Source organism: Rhinoderma darwinii, chromosome 3 (assembly GCF_050947455.1).
Source record: "Rhinoderma darwinii isolate aRhiDar2 chromosome 3, aRhiDar2.hap1, whole genome shotgun sequence".
NCBI classification, from domain to species: Eukaryota; Metazoa; Chordata; class Amphibia; order Anura; family Rhinodermatidae; genus Rhinoderma; species Rhinoderma darwinii.
This window is the reverse complement of record NC_134689.1, coordinates 152221925-152236090: the sequence shown is the minus strand read 5'-3', so window position 1 is coordinate 152236090 and position 14166 is coordinate 152221925. Positions and strand designations below refer to the sequence as shown.

General features: G+C 42.2%; 1 protein-coding gene across 5 annotated transcripts in view; it reads left to right on the top strand.

The window, feature by feature from the left end:
* MSRB3 (methionine sulfoxide reductase B3) overlaps positions 1-14166 on the top strand; it is a 173287-nt gene that overhangs the window by 96600 nt on the left and 62521 nt on the right. For all 5 annotated transcript variants that reach the window (XM_075855003.1, XM_075855004.1, XM_075855005.1 and 2 more), the window contains one exon: positions 1654-1731. In XM_075855003.1, coding sequence (XP_075711118.1) covers positions 1654-1731 — 78 coding nt within the window. The remainder of the gene's footprint in view (positions 1-1653; positions 1732-14166) is intronic.

The window sequence follows — 14166 nt, the reverse complement described above, 5'->3', positions numbered from 1 at the left end:
GTCATGTGAATTATTAGGAGGAATTCTCTGGTGGATTCCTAACTAGTTATCCGAATGTTTCGGATTTAAATTGTTTTTATAAAACTGTGAAATTAATAAACGGCTGCTGTGGCCATTTCACATCCAACCTCGGTGTCATGTGTCTTTACTAAATGGGGGTGGGGGGATAGTATGGTCTAAGGTTAACACACGACTCTACCTAGGCAGGTCAGGAACAAGCGCTCTGTTCACACTTCATTTTTTTTCCCTTCCATCGGCGGTATACATCGTGAGTGTTTTCTGACGTATACTTCCGACAGAGGGTTGCAACGTTTGCCACTGTATAGGCGCAGAATGCTAAACATCGCCAACAGGCTCCAGTTGTAAAAAATAAAATTATACCACGTTGTATAGGTTTTTTCCTGAATGCCTCTGTAAGGAAAACGCAGCAGACTACACATTTTGGCATATGCTGGGTGCATGGGTCCCTATGGATTCATTATGCCAAACGTAATTATAAAACAAAGTGTGAACAGAGCCTAATATGTTTAGGTTGCTGTTATAAATTGCTTATATTTTATCCTCTTAGGGTATATTCATATGTGGCAGATTTTTTGCATCTGCATGGTTTTCTCCAAGCCCCATTTAGATGAATGAGATAGACCCAGACATTTCTGCAATGAAAATATGCTGCATGTGAATATAGAACATGAATAAAGAACATGTTTACCGGAACATACATAAAGCTGTGTTATTGCAAATGCTTTCTATTTGGTCAATGAAACTCCTAATGCAGCATGCAAGGTCTGTTTTACTTTACTGCAGAATGTGTGGAAGTGAGAAGGGTTTGGGCACATATTTCAGAAAGGCAGAACCAAGCACAGAGTGGCTGTGTGCCAGAAAGACTTGATTCTGAAGGTGGTCATTGTAAGCATAGACGTTTTGGCTGGGTGAGAAGGTAGCATAATTCAGTTCCTTTCCACTCCACTCCAATTTCTTTTTGAAGCACATGTGGAGAAAATATTTATTGGCTCATTTGTGGTTGGAATGTCAAAAATGTTCAATAACTGCCCTCACATGGCTTTAGTCCTTGGCCGCAAGCCGTGCATCCTGAAAAAAAAAAATAAGTGTTCCCTTCCAAAAGTGTTTTTAGTGAATAAAGTCTGTCTCAGCTGATTCCAGCATGAAGCTTAGCTTGCCAAGAACTAACCATTTTGTTGTCTAATTTATACCATGCAGTTTGGCAGCAAGCCCTGGCTTACCTCTGATCCAAATGTATTAATGATGTAACTGCTTGTTTCCATTCATGACATGAAAAGGCTTTTTACCACACATGGGGTCTCATTTAATAGGCAGTGCTCTCTTCCTTGGACAGCAGAATATTTGCCGAATGTGAATCATTGGCAATACAGCCCATCAAGAGTTGGCAGCAGATCATAACCTTGGCTCAGATTTGCCATCCAGATCACTTACTAACAAAATGATTTAGTGCATGCCAGCTATGAGAGATTAGGTCATTGTTGAAATCCCATGTAAAATGAGAATTTTAACTACGCTCTGGGAAAGTACACTGTACTGAGGATGTGTACTTCCACTAGACATATTTCACTTTATTAATGTATTATATTGAAACCTTTTCCAGTTCTCATGTTTGTGAACACATTTTTATTGCAGTGCCTTTGCCGGAGAATATACACACAACACAGCAACTGGGACATACAAATGTGTTGTCTGCGGAGCAACTCTATTCAGGTAAGTCAGGATACTAAATAATTATTGAATCTTATCCAGTGATTCAAGCCTAATGTGACATAACCGCTAGCTATCCTATTTAATGTATACAATTTATTTCTACATTTATAATGCATCTACAATAAATTGATAGTTTCTAGGACTGAATATTATATACTGTGGTTAAAATAGTGTTTGTTATTTATATATTTCAGAACATTTTAATGCATATATATATGTAGTATATATGTATAATAAATATTGTCAAAAATATTGACAAAAATGTTTTTGACAAAAAAAGTGCTACTATGATGTTTTTAAACCTAAAAATGTATGTTATTTTTTTTTTACACATTGTTCATTTGCATTCACATTTCAGCTTCATGCGTCTTCTGTGACTGAATTTGTCACTTCATTTATAGATTATTCTGCACAATTATCCCCTAGGTCAACACATGCTAGAAAGTTCTATATTATAAACATAAAAATAATAATACTAAAGATGTTTTCCAGGCTTTAAAAAAAATAAAAAATAAAACTGGCAGCTTTGTATGTAATAACATAATTTAAAAAGCCCATACTCGTCTTTTAAATTTCCGGAATTCTAGTGCCGGTCCATGCCCGTCTACTCTTCTCTGGTGACCATGTGGAAGCAGTGATGTGATTGCTTTAGTCAATCACTGGCCACATTGGTCACGTGCCACACACTGACATGACCACAGCAGCCATTGAATGGCTGGAGCGGTCACATGTTGTTAGTACGTCATCACTCCAGCAAGGTAAACAAGCTGCGAGGGACCAGTTGATCAGTGGCGGTGGAGCGGCAGGGGAGCCACAAGGTCATCATGGGATATTTACTTATTACATTTTTAGCTGTCAGATTGTTTTTTTTAAAGTCCAAGAAACCCCTTTAATAACATATAATAATAATATTAACAACAACAACAACAACAACCCATGTGATTTATGGTCTCTGCTTGGTGTTTCAATTCTCTGATTTCATCTTTATATACAAAGTGACTAAGACTAGTTTCACATTGCATTTATGCATTACGTTAGTTGGGCCATTTGAAATGTACTGCTGCCACAGGCAAATGCATAAATATTTTGTTTTTGTAATGTCGGAGTAGGGAGACAGACAGGTGAGCCCTAATCTACCCGCCACTCAGTCCCTGCCTACTTGCACGACCCATCCTAGGCGACGGCGTACAACTGGGTGACGGTCCCTACGCTCAATAAGTGCACGACAGACAAACAGACGAGGGTACACAAAAGCTAAGGGAAATGGGGCAGTTGCCCACAGCAACACCGTGGGCAACAAGAGTAGTGAACGAGCCGAGTTAAACCAGGAGTGTACGAGGTACCAAGCGCAGAGCAGGAGAGTAGTCAATAAAGCCAGGGTCAAATTGAAGCAGAGGTCAATAGTACTTGCAGGAGCAGCAGAGCCATGAAACCAGACAGAATCACAGGCAAATGGAAAGCAGGAAATGAAGGTATAAATAGACCGAGGGCGGGAGCTAGCTCCATCTGGCCAGGCTGTGATAGGTTCTCCCACTCATCAGCCTACCAGCCTGAGTGGTAGCAGATCGAGTCACTATATCAGACCTAGGAGCAGATGCAGACTGATTAATCACGGGCGTCGACACAGAAACTGTGTCTGGTAAATCCTTTACAGTTTTATGTATAGAGTTGTATTAAAAATCAGTTGACTGCACTTTTCAATACAGTTGAGACAAATTTTTACCAACATATACCAGCCAATGTACACACACTCTAGATGTCTATGGGCTGGTATACATTAGGAGAATTTCCCGGTGTCCACAATCTAAAGATAAAAAAACTCACTGCACTCACACTTAAAGATCAGCGGCAATTCTTTATTGTAAATTCTTTATTCAACTATTCAAACAGGAGATACACATGGCAGTCAGCCTACGGCCGTTATGGGTCCCTCAGACTCCAGAATTTCCTGTTTTATGTATGCCGAATGTAGAGCCCAAGAGTGGTGGGCATCTAGCCTTATCTGGCTAGCTTCTCTTTACAATTAACCGTAAGGAAACGGTTTGCCCTGAAGGTCAGGGTACCATTGAGTTTCCACATGCAAACTGTGCCTCTCAAGGGTATTGAGAATACAGGTAGAAACTTCACTTCTGGAGGACGGAGTTGGCAGATTGTTTTGTACATTTTAATCTTGTATCATTTAATCTTAAAGAAAATGGAACAATTAATTCATGTTAGCCTCTATTATTAAAGGGGTTGTCCAGGAATAAATTTTATTTAAATTTTAACTTAATTAGACATATTTAATAACATTTCTAATATGGTGTCTGTTTACCTGTGCCAGCGTTATCCTGTTCTGATCTGCGGTCACGTGACCACACCCAGGGTAAATTTTTTATTTCCTGTGACGTACCGTGTCTTTGCTCAGTCAGCACTTCCGGCTGAGAAAAGCACGGCGCGTCATCAACTACATTTACAGGCAGTGGGCCGGGCGGATGTTTCATGAGCTCTTCAGAGCTCCGCCTCCTATGGTCTCGCCGCCTGTAGACCTAGTTAATGACGCGCCGCGTCTTTACACAGCAGGAAGTGCAGACTGAGCAAAGACACTGAGCGTCATCAATCATGGTACACGCCCCCTCCTCCTCCTGTCGCGTCGTCCATGCCTCCTCCTCCTCCTTCTTCACTCTTGGAGCTCCCACACTGAAGTGCATGTGAGAAGGAGGAGAGGAATCCCTAATCCCCGGCCACAGCATTGCCGAAACTGTGGCCGGGGATTACGCTCCAGGAGAAGTCCCTGACTTCACTGTCCATATATGGACAGTGACTTCAGGGACTTTTCCTGGAGCGGTCCCCTACTCCTGAAACGGAATCCCCGGACACAGCGGCCAGAGATTCCTCTTCAGGAGGAGTCCCTGAATTCACTGTCCATATATGGACACAGTGACGTCAGGGACTTCTGAAGCGGAATCCCCACCGCTGTGGCCGGGATTCCGATCCAGGAGAAGACCCTCACTTCACTGTCCATATATGAACAGTGAAGTGAGGGTCTTCTCCTGGAGCCATCCCCTACAGGAAGGGGGGTGACTATGTACAAGGGGGCTGTGTGGCATTACCTACAGGGGGGCCGTGTGGCATTACCTACAGGGGGGCCGTGTGGCATTACCTACAGGGGGGCCGTGTGGCATTACCTACAGGGGGGCCGTGCGGCATTGCTTACAGGGGGGCCGTGCGGCATTGCTTACAGGGGGCCGTGTGGCATTACCTACAGGGGGATGTGTGGCATTACCTACACCTACAGGGGGGCTGTGTGGCACTACCTACAGGGGGCTGTGTGGCACTACCTATAGGAGGCTGTGTGGAACTACCTACAGGGGGCTGTGTTTCATTACCTGGAGGGGGGCTGTGTGGCATTGCTTACAGGGGAGCTGTGTGGCGTTGCTTACAGGGGGGCTGTGTGGCATTACCTACAGGGGGGCTGTGTGGCATTACCTACCGGGGGTCTGTGTGGCATTGCTTACAGGGGGGCTGTGTGGCACTACCTACAGGGGGATGTATGGCACTACCTACAGAAAGGGCTGTGTGGCACTACCTACAGGGGGGCTGTGTGGCATTGCTTACAGGGGGTCTGTGTGGCATTACCTACAGGGGGGCTGTGTGGCATTGCTTACAGGGGGCTGTGTGGCACTACCTACAGCGGGATGTGTGGCACTACCTACAGGGGGGCTGTGTGGCACTACCTACAGTGGGGCTGTGTGGCATTGCTTAGAGGGAGGCTGTGTGGCATTGTTTATATTGGGGCTGTGTAGCATTATCTACAGGGGGGCTGTGTGGAATTACCTAGAGGGGGGCTGTGTGGCATTGCTTATAGGGGAACTGTGTGGCCCTACCTACTGGGGGGCTGTGTGGCATTACCTAGAGGGGGGCTGTGTGGCACTACCTACAAGGGGGCTGTGTGGCATTACCTACAAGGGGGTCTGGCATTACCTACAGGGGGGCTGTGTGGCATTACCTACAGGGGGGCTGTGGCAGTATCTATAGAAGGTAGTGTGTGGCATTATCTACAGAGGGCAGTGTGTGCAGAAAATGTACAAATGAAATTAATAAATTTTCAAAACGGACAAGGAAAAAAAACGGATGCAAAACGGGTCAAAATTGGCCGTTAATAACGGAAACATGGCCCGAAACTGATGCAAAAAGGCAGGGAAAAACGGACCAAAACGGTAGTGCTGTCTTAGCAAATACACGGAGCGCCATCAATCATAGTACACCCCCCTCCTCCTCCTATCTCGTAGTCCACACCTCCTCCTCCTTCACTCTTGGATTTTCTGCGCTGCCTGACCTCCTTGTCTCTCCTCCAACACGCCCCCTCCTATGAGCCCGCTCCATACACTGCAGGTGTCAGCTTCTAACGGCCAGGAAGAGCAATTTCGCTGTTCCTGGCAGTTTAAAGGGCTTGTGCCATAAAACACATGTATCCCCTATCCACAGGATAGGGGATACATGTGATCGATAAGTAGAACGGGGACCGAAAGTTACCAAGAGCGCTGCGTGAGAAGCTGTGACTTCCGTTCTGTGTCCCTCAGCTTCATAGATATCAAAGGGATTCTTCTGCGCATGCGCGAGCGGCTCTCTATTGATCTCTATGGAGCTGCGGAACAGATAAGACGGACACAGAACCCGGAAGTTCAGGCTTCTCATGTAGCGCTTTGGGTGACTTTCGGACCCTGTTCTCCTTATCGCTGGGGGTCCCAGCAGTCGGACCCCCAGCGATCTCACATGTAGCCTCTATCATGTGGATAGGGGATAAATGTGTTTTATGGCAAACCCCTTTAACTAGTTAAATGGCGTGGTCAATAGCGACCGCAGCATTTATAGGGGTTTTTCTATGAAGGACATTAATGACATATTCACAGGGACCCTCACCTAGCTCTAGAACGGGGCCCCCTAAACCCCGTTCTAGCTTTCTGTGCTCTCCCGGCCCCTTGATTACATGTGGAGTTACTGAAACAGAGTAACTCGCTGAGCTACGCTATTTCCGTAACTCCCGTAGAAATGAACAGTAGTTATGGAAACAGCGTAGCTCGCATGCTACGTTGCTTCCGTAACTGCCATTCACTACTATGGGAGTTAGGGAAACAGCATAGTTACTCTGTTTCAGTAATTCCACATGTAGCCAAGTGGCCACTGGTTCAAGTCCCCTAGGGGAACTAACAAAATGTGTAAAAAAATATATATATATTAAAAGTAAAAAAAAAAACCCTTTTCCCATTTTTTCTCAAGCACAATGTAAAAAATAAAATTATTTGGTATCGCTGTGTCCGTAAAAGTCAGATCTATTACAATATACCATTATTTAACTCGCACGGTGAGTTTAAAAGTTTAAAACATCAAAATAGTTTTTGGGTCACCTTAGTGCTTAAAATATGAAATAAAAAAAAAAGTGATCAAAAAAATCGTATGTACCAAAAAATAGTGCCAATAAAACTACAGCTCGTCTCGCAAAAAGTAAGCCCTCACACCGCTCAATCGATAAAAAAAATATTTTACAAATTTGGCCTCTCAGAATGTGGTGAAACAGAATCAATTATTTTTTAACAAATAATTTTTTTTCTATTCTCTGTTGTCTAAAACCTGGGTGCATCTTATGGTCAGGTGCGTCTTATGGTCTGAAAAATATGGTACATACATTTATAGTCAATTATGTAAGAAAAAAAAAAGTTTTACCATTGTTTGGAGTAGTGTTTGGTGTTTGCTTCACTGTAAGGCCCTGTTCACACTGAGTTTTTTGTAGGCTAAAAATTCAGTCTGGAATTTTGAGGCAGATTTTGATCTGCCTTCACGCCGTTTGCCACATTTTTCACAGCGTTTTTTGCTCCCATTGATGTCAATGGGAGGTCAGAGGAGTAAATGCCCGAAGATGGGGCATGTTGCTTCTTTTTCCCACAAGCCGGTCTTACCGCTCGCGGGAAAAAACGCATACGCTTCCCATTGAAACCAATGGGAGGCATTTTCGGCCGTTTTTTTATGTGGAAACCGCATTGAAAAACGTGTGAAAAAACTTCAGAAAACGCCTCCTATTGATTTCAATAGGAGGCGGAGGCGTTTTTTTCCTGCGAGCGGTAAAACCAGTTCACGGGAAAAAGAAGTGACATGCCCCATCTTCGGGCGTTTACATCTCTGACGTCCCATTAACATCAATGGGATGCAGAGAAAGCGTTTTTCGCTACGTTTTTGCCCGTGGCGCTCACAAATTGTAAACTTACAAACTTACAAACTGCTTTAGTATTAAAAAAACAAAATAAAGTAAAAAAGTTACACATATTTGGTATCGCCACGTCCGTAACGACCCCGACTATAAAGCTATTACATTACTTAACCCGCACGGTGAACGCCGTAAAAAATGAAATAAAAAACTACGGAAAAATTTCTGTGAATCCTGACTTAAAAAAAATGTGATTAAAAAGTCGCATCTACTCCAAAATGGTACCAATAAAAACTACATGTCTTCCCGCAAAAAAAAAGCCCTCACACAACCGCATCGGCGAAAAAATAAAAACGTTACGGCTCTTCAAATATGGAGACACAAAACCAAATAATTTTGAAAAAAAAGCGTTTTTACTGTGTAAAAGTAGTAAAACATACAAAATCTATACAAATTTGGTATCGTTGCAATCGTAACAACCCGCTGAATAAAGTTATTGTGTTATTTATACCACACGGTAAACGGCGTAGATTTAGGACGCAAAAAAAGAGTGGCAAAATTTCAGATTTTTTTCTTTCCCCCCCCCAAAAAAGTTAATAAAAGTTAATCAATAAATAATATGTAGATCAAAATGGTGCTATTAAAAAATACAACTTGTCCCGCAGAAAACAAGACCTTATACAGCTATGTAGACGCAAAAATAAAAAAGTTATAGCTCTTGGAATACGACGATGGAAAAACTTAAAAAATAGCTTGGTCATTAAGTTCTAAAATAGGCTGGTCATTAAGGGGTTAAGCTCCCTTTTCCTGCAGCCTTTGTTTTCTAAAACAATGGACATTAGGGGTTATTCTCATTTGGGGAAATGGCATATAAGAATTTAGACTTTAGTTAATAGATGAATTACAAGAAATTTTAATTATTCTATACATTTAAATCTGGTACCATGTTGGAGCATGTGCTTTATTTCACACCATTTAATACTGTAAATTTACTTACCTGCTATCACCACTTGACGGATGAGTAGCATGAGTTTAATGAAATAACCTAATTCTTCTACAGTCAGTGTTAAGAGAGAGTGCTCTCGGTTACACTGCTTGGAGTACAGCGGCTGACTGAAAGGGATCTCCTCTCAGTGTTCCACCCGTTTGTCCTTTTCACACAGGACTCTCCAGCCACCCTTTCCACCATGATTTCTTTTAGCCAATTGCAAGTGCCATGTGGCAAGGAAGGATTACTAATGGGAAGGAAATTGGCACCTTTTTAATAGCATATGTGGCATACTTTATTGCCACCCCTGATCAGCACTTCGGAGGACTAGTCAGTTGCTTAAAATTTTATATAATATCTTATGAGGACAGAATTCAAGTGTATCTCCAGGGTTGCTACTAGCTTCCTCTACTGCCACAAACTTACATCTAAGGCTGGGTTCACACGACCTATTTTCAGACGTAATGGAGGCGTTTTACGCCTCGAATTACGTCTGAAAAAACAGCTCCAATACGTCGGCAAACATCTGCCCATTACTTTCAGTGGTCTTTACGATGTTCTGTGCAGACGAGCTGTCATTTTACGCGTCGCTGTCAAAAGACGGCTCGTAAAATTACAGCGTCGTCAAAAGAAGTGCAGGACACTTCTTGGGACGTAATTGGAGCCGTTTTTCATTGACTCCAATGAAGAACAGCTCCAAATTACGTCCGTAAAAGACGCCCCGCAAAACGCGAGTTCATGCAATTACGTCTGAAATTCAGGAGCTGTTTTCTCCTGAAAACAGCTCCGTAAATTCAGACGTAATTGCAGTTATCGTGTGCACATACCCTAATGGTTGGAGAATAAGCCGGCAGTTTGGGAGCTACTGTTGCCTCTCTTCCTTCCTAAGTTCCTATGCATGTCTTCTGGCATTTTACTGTTGCCATAGCAACAGTACCACTGTCAGATTTAAACTTCTAGCAGGGGATACAGTCAGAGTAAACTTTATATGTACAATTTTAGTTTTCAGCAAATTAAATTTTGAATTTATTGGCAAGCTAATAGTGGCAGATTTATTATTCAAAATGTACCAGATTTCTGGCGCACAACCCTGGCTTCACATTAATTAACCATAAGGGTATGTGCACACGAGAAGTGGCTTTTACGTCTGAAAAGACAGACTGTTTTCAGGAGAAAACAGCTGCCTCGTTTCAGACGTAAATGCTCCTCCTCGCATTTTGCGAGGCTTCTATGACAGCCGTAAATTTTGAGCTGCTCTTCATTGAGTTCAATGAAGAACGGCTCAAATTACGTCTGAAAGAAGTGTCCTGCACTTCTTTTGACGAGGCTGTATTTTTACGCGTCGTCGTTTGACAGCTGTCAAACAACGACGCGTAAATGACAGGTTGTCTGCACAGTACGTCGGCAAACCCATTCAAATGGGCAGATGTTTGCCGACGTATTGTAGCCCTATTTTCAGACGTAAAACGAGGCATAATACGCCTTGTTTACGTCTGAAAATAGGTCGTGTGAACCCAGCCTTAGACCTTTTTGTGCTTTGTCTAACAAGGGGTAAGTCTAAGACAAGAAGGGGTGTGGTCTAGTGGACATAGTCATAGCTTAAAGAGGATCTGTCACCAGTTTATCAATTCCCTATCTCCTAACTAATCTAAGGGTATGTTCACACGGCCAAATTTCAGACGTATACGAGGCGTATTTTGCCTCGTTTTACGTCTGGAAATACGTCTCAAATATGTCGTCAAACATCTGCCCATTACTTTCTATGGGTATAACGCTGTATTGTCCACACAACGCGTAATTTTACGCGTCGTACGGCAATTACGACGCGTAAAATTACGCCTCGTAAAAAGAAGTGCAGGACACTTCTTTGGACGTTTTTGGAGCTGTTTTCTCATAGACTCCAATGAAAACAGCTCCAAAAACGGATGTAAAAAACGCCGCGAAAACGGCGTGAAAACGCCGCGAAAAATGCGAGTTGGTAAAAAAACGTCTGAAAAGCAGGGTCTGTTTTCCCTTGAAAACAGCTCTGGATTTTCAGACGTTTTTGTTGACTACGTGTGACCATACCCTTAGAGGTGCTTTGGTGCTGATAACTACAGTGTGATTTGTTTTAAAAAAACATTCATTATTTTAAAAGTTATGTTCATTTTTATACATATACAAATTTGGCTCTAATAGCCAAATAGGAGGTTACATTTTATTTTCAACCGTGCAACCTGCGTGATTTTCACGCGCCTCGCACGGACCTATGTTAGTCAATGGGGCCGTTCAGACTGTCAGTGATTTTCACGCAGCGTGTGTCCGCTGCGTAAAACTCACGACATGTCCTATATTTGCCAGTTTTTCGCGCATCACGCACCCATTGAAGTCAATGGGTGCATGAAAACCGTGCACGGCACACGGATGCACTTCCGTGTGTCACGCGTGATGCGCGCTACAGTAGTCAAAACTATAAATGAAAACAGAAACGCACCACGTGCTTTTCTGTTTACAAACCTAAAAACAGAGTGTCATAATGATGGCGGCTGCGCGAAAATCACGCAGGCACGCATTATATGCTGCTGACACACGGAGCTTTTATGGACCTTTTGCGCACGCAAAACACCGCATTTTTTTTGCGCGCAAAACGCACACGCTCGTGTGAATCCGGCCTAATAGACATATTTTTTTTAAAAAAAATTAAAAATTCAACATGTGTACATAGCCCTTAGGCTGAGTTCACACGTTGCGGATTTGTCGCAGATTTTGTTGCGGTTTTGACGCAGATCTCACCCTTTTGCATTGCAAAGTGTAAAATCTGCACTGAAAATCTGCGTCAAATCCGCGACGTGTGAACTCAGCCTTAAGTTAGGAACATTTGTCTTTCATGAAATCAAAATCCTTATCAGCACTCAGCTTGAGATTCCATATTCCTGGAGCCATACAAAGCAGCCAACCATTCTTATTTCTCTGAGAAGGATTCGTTTCAAGGTGCTGAGAAGAGCAGGATGCAACAAATCGGTCAGGGTGTGGATGGGTAGACCGGTTTTCATACTTCTATAAATTGCAGGTTTACTTAGTAGTTGTTAGTACAAGACCTAATTAATATACAACAAAGTTCATGTATTGATTCTGCAATGTGTGTTTTATACAGAAATAATTGCCTTGCCCTAAATACACAAACCAACCTATATTTTATTTTTAATAAAGGAAATAACTAATTAGACTTGCGATTACCTAACTTTATTTCTAATAATTTATTTTTAGGATTTTGATTCTTTGGCACACATTCACTGTTCTCCACCTGCACTATAACCGTGTTGCTAAAGAATACTTTCAGAATATGCAAAGCATACCACGAGCATGCTTCATGCTTATGCACTAATTGATTCTAAATCTGTTCGAAGACAATACATCCACACAGAGGTTAGGCGAGATAGACCCAGGCATTGGTTTAATTCTGCATGACAGCACATCAGCAGCATCTTAAGAGTAATTATCAAAGTAGAGTTTTCCCACAGCTTCAAAGGCTCCTGAATTTACAAAAAGTATTAACCTATATTTAAACATGACATTCCCACAAAGGCTGGATTTCACCCCTACCGGCACCTTATAAAATGTTGAGACTCTTGGAGTCATTTACTGTCCTAGCTCTGATAGATGTCTGCTGATAGAGGTAACATTGTGTAATCTTTTATAATACCTCTATTTCCCTGTTATCACTTTTAATAGTCATTCATAAAGAACAAACCTGAAGAAATATCAATAAAAACATAAAAGTAAAAAAAAAAAGAGAGATTATAAATACATTTGTTTGGGGTTGAGAAGAGGGAGTTCAGTAAGGGAGGAATATATTCAGCAATGAACAGCAATTGCACAGCAACCGACAAATTCGATTGTCATCAAAATACAGACTGCATTTTATGGTGGCCTGTATTCTCACTTAGGGTATGTTCACACGCACTAATTACGGACGTAATTCGGGCGTTTTTGCCCCGAATTACGTCCGAAAATAGCGCCTCGATAGCGTTGACAAACATCTGCCCATTGAAAGCAATGGGCAGACGTTTGTCTGTTCACACGAGGCGTATATTTACGCGCCGCTGTCAAATGACGGCGCGTAGTTAGACGCCCGCGTCAAAGAAGTGACCTGTCACTTCTTTGGGTGTAATTGGAGGCGTTATTCATTGACTCCAATGAATAGCAGCGCCAATTACGTCCGTAATGGACGCGGCGTTCAAGCGCCTGCACATGCCGTTACGGCTGAAATTACGGGGATGTTTTCAGGCTGAAACATCCCCGTAATTTCAGCCGTTACGGACGCCCTCGTGTGAACATACCCTAAGGATCAACTGATACAGACCCTCATAAAAAGGGAATTTGTGGCTTTCCTACTGGATTATTGAATTGCTCCGGCTATTGAATGGAGCAATCCTGATAATAGGTCGATTATGTGTGAATTACTTTAAACAATCTTAGATATTAGAGTGGACATCTGAAGTATCATCATTACTTAGGTACTCCAGTAATGAGTAGATTGTTTGGGATCCTGCTACAGGGACACCACGTGAGCAACTGTGGTCCTCATTTCCTCTGCAGCGACATAGAAATCAATTGATCGGGTCCCCCTCTTTTATATTCATGTGCCCTTGACGTTTACTCTTCAACGTGATCCAGAAGTCTTATCTTTGTTTACATTATTGAGACCATTTTTGCAAACAAGCTGCGGAGATACAAACACAGCCATTACCCTAACGATGAATCCCAAGGTCTACATTCAGAGGTCTGACTTAATTTTCCTACTTATAGCACTTCAAGTGTCCAGTCCTATTGCTCATGGTAGTTAAAAGTAAACTTCCCATTTAAACAGCTGGGGCATAGGAAACACTTGAAAACTTGATAAAGCCTGTAAAATTGGTTTATTGTAAAAGAAAAACACATTTAGGATTCTTTGCTGTCTTTGGAACTTGTGTGGATTATTGAATTACTGAACTATTGTTAGTGGCCAATGTGTTATTTGTGATAGAGTGACAACTGGCTGGTTAAGACTAGAGCAGCTGGTGAATTCCCGTGTGGTCTGATACGGTTATTCATATTATGTTATTTATTTTGAAGATAGGCACATCTGGAAATCTTGACTTTTGTCCTTACCTCCCATATGACCCAAAATAGAAGGCAAAATTATTTCCTTAGTGCCATTCAGAATAAATCATCTTTATGTATACATATATGTTTATAAGTATTTGATTATAATTTAACCTTATATCAATACCATGTCTTTTTGAGT